Source organism: Olea europaea, unplaced genomic scaffold (assembly GCF_002742605.1).
Source record: "Olea europaea var. sylvestris unplaced genomic scaffold, O_europaea_v1 scaffold3035, whole genome shotgun sequence".
Lineage (NCBI taxonomy): Eukaryota > Viridiplantae > Streptophyta > Magnoliopsida > Lamiales > Oleaceae > Olea > Olea europaea.
This window is the reverse complement of record NW_019249033.1, coordinates 34,839-40,181: the sequence shown is the minus strand read 5'-3', so window position 1 is coordinate 40,181 and position 5,343 is coordinate 34,839. Positions and strand designations below refer to the sequence as shown.

At 34.7% G+C, this 5,343-nt stretch overlaps 1 protein-coding gene across 1 annotated transcript; it reads left to right on the top strand.

Annotated features, from left to right (window-relative positions):
* Positions 1-327: 327 nt before the first annotated feature.
* On the top strand, positions 328-1,809 carry LOC111384885 (zinc-finger homeodomain protein 9-like). Its single transcript, XM_023009226.1, has one exon. It carries the CDS (start codon positions 499-501, stop codon positions 1,612-1,614), a length of 1,116 nt encoding a protein of 371 aa, XP_022864994.1. The 5' UTR covers positions 328-498; the 3' UTR covers positions 1,615-1,809.
* The last annotated feature ends 3,534 nt before the right edge of the window (positions 1,810-5,343 follow it).

Here is a 5,343-nt window from a genome sequence, read left to right as displayed (position 1 = left end):
TTTTCTTTTTCTTTTTCTTTTTCTTTTTCTTTTTCTTTTTCATTTTCAATGTATTTCCCCAAACCCCATTAACCAAAAAAGAGTACAAGAGGTTAAAGCTTACAAAGAAACAAAGAAAACTTGAAGGTGATATTGCAGTCAACTGAGTTTTCAAGCGAGTCAAAGAGGGATGAAAATTTGTGTAACCCGTATTTATGACTCAGTGGGGTCCGCTAACAAAGTTAACCATGGATTAGAACCCAGGTTAAAAAAAACATGTGGTTAAGAAGCACAGCCACATAGTCAAGATTTTTTTTATTATCTACAGTCATCACTACTCATTATCACTACCACACACCCACCCACCCCACACCGCAACTCTCTTCTTCCTTTCCATAATCTCTCCATTGAGATTCTCTACCCACATAGAGAGAGATTATTTTTTTCCCCTCAAAAACCCTAGCCCTAACTGTGTTCATCAAAATTTAAATTTCGTTAAATTCCTTTGATGTTTCAAACATGGATTTAAGCAATTCGACTGCAACAGCCACTGTCAAGACACCAGAAGCTGAGAATGAGACGCCCACTCGGATCCAGACCACAAATTCAAAGCCTTTGTCTTTCACCAACGGCTTGTTGAAGAGGCACGCGCCGCTGCAGCTTTATCAAGGGAATTTCAACAACCACCATCCGGTTGTTGTGAACTACAAAGAATGTCTGAAGAATCACGCCGCGAGTTTGGGTGGCCACGCTGTGGATGGTTGTGGAGAGTTCATGCCGTCCCCTACTGCGAATCCATCTGAGCCTACTTCGCTAAAATGCGCCGCGTGTGGATGTCACCGGAATTTCCACCGCCGCGAACCGGAAGATCCACTTCCACCTAACGCCACACCTGCTCTTGACTACCAGCCGCACCATCGTCACCATCCTCCACCCCCGCCGCCGGCGAATCTCGGGAACAGCAGCAGCCCAAATTCGCCTTCCCCACCGCCGATCTCTTCATCTTACTACCCCTCAGCACCCCACATGCTGTTGGCTCTTAGCCATGGCCCATCCGGTCCACCGCCTGACAGCAACACACCAATTTCCACTACTCCCAACTCCACTTCCGCACCTCTGTCTTCAAATCCCAATGGCAGGAAGCGTTTCAGAACAAGGTTCACACAAGATCAAAAGGAAAAAATGCTCCAGTTCGCCGAGAGAGTTGGGTGGAAAATGCAGAAAAGAGATGAAGATTCTATTACAGAATTCTGCAGTGAAATTGGTGTCGACAAAGGGGTATTCAAAGTGTGGATGCATAACAACAAGACCACTTTTGGCAAAAGAGATCAGCACTTATCTAACAGTGTCATCTCTCCCACTGCTCCACCCACCAACAATGGCAACGGTAATGGTATCGCCCATGGTACTATAGGCAGTAGAAATAACACGTTCGATACCACCAACGCCAATGTCGACCCTACCACTGCCATCGCCGCTGCTACTTCCGTCCAATATCACCACCACGACCAGGAAAACAACAATGACAGCAAAATTAACATCCGTGGTCAAGATTTGAGTCAGCACCACCTTCATGATAACAGTGGCAACAGTCCTCATGTTCTTGGTACTAATGGGTCTTCTTCTTCTTCATAAAAACTTTTGATGGATTATGGATTTAATAAGTGTTAGCCGACAGGGAAAAAAAAAAAAGAATCTGGGTTCTTTAGTCTCTTCTTCTTCTACTACTTATTAGGCTTTTAATCTTGTTTAATTAGTTATTAATATCGTTGGAATGATGAAGATTCTGAGGATGTTAATGGAGAAATTATTAATTTCTTGTTTCATCAATTGCTATTCGCATGCATAAATCTTCTGTTTGTTAAAGAAACAGAGATGGTGGGCTGTCTGAAATTCAGGAGCAAAAAGTAATGGTGTTACTTAAATAGGGGCGGTTACAGAAAAATATTTTAATCAATCTTCTACCCATTACAAATCTTCTTTATCTGAGCTGAGGAGATAGCTACGGACTTTTATGAATTTTTAATTATTCTTATCTTAATTGTCCAGCTTCTGCTTTAAGTATCGTTAATCTTTATTTAAGTGGATGCTAATGGATAGGTTATTTCCAAGTATATTTTGAGCACGACTAACCTAAGATTTGATTAGTTTATCTCAGATTAACATAATGGATAGATTCATTTCTAGATTAAGGGCATGTTTTGGCATTGTTTCCGTTTTGTATTCTTGTGGAAGAACTTCTCCAATAAGCTAATTAAGTCTTTAACTTTCTCTAGAATTTCTTTTAATTAGACAAAATATTTAAAGAAATTATTTAAACATGTTCAAGAACAGTTCAATTTTTGACTTTCTATAAATCTTGTCTAAGGGGTCCCAAGTTCACACCAAACCTTTTAGGTACGAAATCCAAGATTAATAAAGGAAGTTAGAAAGAACCTATTTGGTGCACGCTTAATGTGGCATTAAACTTTAATTAAAGTACATGTGTATGTTCTTTCTAGCCTTTTTTATTAATCTAGGATGTTGTACCCTATAAGATGTTTGGTGGGCTTAATTTAGAAATGGAGCTATCAATTAGGTTAATCTAAGATGACATATTTGCTAAGTAAACTAATCAAACATTAGATTAGTATTTTCTTGAAATATTACTTGCCTTTTAAGGGAAGCAATGCTGATAATTATTGAAACTGATTAAACATGTAGTTGTATCTTGTCCTTAAACCTCTTTTTCCTTGGGTTTCTTGAAGAATTAATATCATGCTTGAATAAACTTAAAAATAATAAATTTCAGTTGCTTATAAGTGATTTTCTAAGCATAACAAAAACCGTGGGTCATTGGGTCTTGTTTTTTTGAAGGGTACATGCCATCTAGCCAAAGCATGGGTCAGTGAGTCCTTTCATTAATGCAAGAGTGGGTAATAAGCCTAGCTGGATTATTTAGATTGATTTATTCCATCATTAACTCATATACATATTGTCCGCTTTAAAATAATAAATGTTATATTCTCTCTCACGGAACTCTTTTGTGTTTCCCAAAATTTAAATCCCTAACTTTTGCTTTATAAAATTTAATGTCAGGATTCAATTTAAATTTTTCATAAAACAAGATCTTTAATTTGAATCTTATAAAATGCGATAGAAATTTGTGAGGGATAAAGTGCGTACGCACTTTCATAGCAGTAAGTGTATATGATATGACAATTTGGATGCAAAGGTCAGATCTTTATAAATATGGTGACCTTACCACAATCATAATTATTGCAATTCTTTAGTTGTCTCTGGTCCTAAGCAAACACATGAATACCCTAAAGCTAAGGTGTTGTTTTGGAATAGTAGCGGTAGGTTAATGTCGGGAAGGTTGTAGCATAGTGCTTTGAATTGATATGTAACCTGCCATTATTATTTGTAACTATTTCTCATGGAAATTAAAGCGAATGAAAGTAACGGAGAACAAAAATATGCTAGAAATTCTAGGAGATAATGTTTTTATGATTCCCGAAAGTAAAAGATAATACAAGGAGTTGTTTGTATTCATGAGGGGATGGCATAATCATCAAAGTCCCCTTCACCTTAAGGAATAATATTATCATTTCACAAAAGAGAGAAAAAAAATATTTTAAGACAATCTCTTTTTTTGTTGTGCATATTCGTTTTTTATTTAGTAATATCTGATTCTTTTTATCAAACACGTTATTAATTTCTTAATCCTAATATCGACAATTTGGCTCCAGAACGTGAAAATGGACGGGAGTAACGTAATGACTTATTCTCTATTTGCTTTTCTTATTCAAGGCACCTTGTTTTAATAAATTAAAAAAAAAAAAGGACACATTATGAACAATATAATCGACTTTTTCTTCCATTTAATGAGATTTATTCTTAAACATTCGTAAGTTTTAAATAATAATTATTTAAAATATGTACATAAAAATTGGGTTAATAGTTTCATAACCTATAAAAATAATTAGAAGGGAAAGTAAAAATTGGGAATTGGAAGAAGGCAAAAAGGACCACCTAATCGTTATGAGAATAAAGGACACTGCACCTAATAAATTAAAAAAAAAAAGGACACATTATGAACAATATAATCGACTTTTTCTTCCATTTAATGAGATTTATTCTTAAACATTCGTAAGTTTTAAATAATAATTATTTAAAATATGTACATAAAAATTGGGTTAATAGTTTCATAACCTATAAAAATAATTAGAAGGGAAAGTAAAAATTGGGAATTGGAAGAAGGCAAAAAGGACCACCTAATCGTTATGAGAATAAAGGACCCCCCCCCCTTTTTTTTTTTTTTTTAAGTGGTCCCGAATTAGAACGACATTAATATTTTGCAATTTTTAACATATTGACCACGATTTCTTCATCCCAGGCCAGGAGGAGGGTAGGGCAGTAGGATGACTATGGTCCCAGATCCCCACTGAAATTTTATTTATTTATTTATTATTATTCTTCTTGTTGTTGTTGTTGTTGTTGTTGTTGTTTATATGACTTTTTTTGGTAGTATTATATTTTGTACATGAAAAGAGAATTTCATAGTTAATTATATCCCCGCTAAATCTAAGTCCTTTCTCGTCTACGCCATTGCCCCCACATCCACCTTGTTATTATAAATGTTTGCATAATTCAAATTTAAATGACATTAAATAGTTGTATCCAAGAAGAGATAACATATAATATCAATAGTATATAATAAACTGATATTTCAAATTGTATTGGGAAAGTGTAAAGAAATCAATGAAAGTAATAATTTTATCCCTTTTACGAAGAAAATCGATCATTGAAGCCCTTTAAAGTTCATGGCATAGAGGTACCATAAAAGAAAAATGAAAAAAGGCAAGAAATTAATTTCGTAATCGATTAGTTAACCTGTTGTCGAGAGAAAAAAAAAGTATGCAACAACAACTTGGGGACAATTTGCTTGCTTCGACTATGCCCTCAAAGCTTTATATTTGATTCTTGAAATATTTAACTTCCTTGCTCTTATCCTTTAAAAAAGAAAAAAAATTAGTTAGCATTTGCATTGACATAATTTAGACCATGACATATCACACATGAGAATCTACAAGTTTCACTTTTAAAATCGCATATGAAAAGTCCACCTTCACAGAATTTGACTCGTGATTAAGACACTTGCTCCTTCAAAAAAATGAATAATTTCACTATATAGCCATTGATTATATCTAATATGACGTATTATGCTTGTAATCCTTAAATTTTTTCATCGAATATTCCTCCTTTAGACCATTTTCACTATTTAACTTTAAATTATGTCATTTTCCTCTCAAACTTTAGGATTAATTTCTACATTGCCTTATAGCGGCTATTCAAATCGATTGATTACGACGTGTCAACTTT

Coding starts and splice junctions, on each gene's coding strand:
- LOC111384885 (XM_023009226.1), top strand. CDS start 499: ATGGATTTAAGCAATTCGACTGCAACAGCCACTGTCAAGACACCAGAA.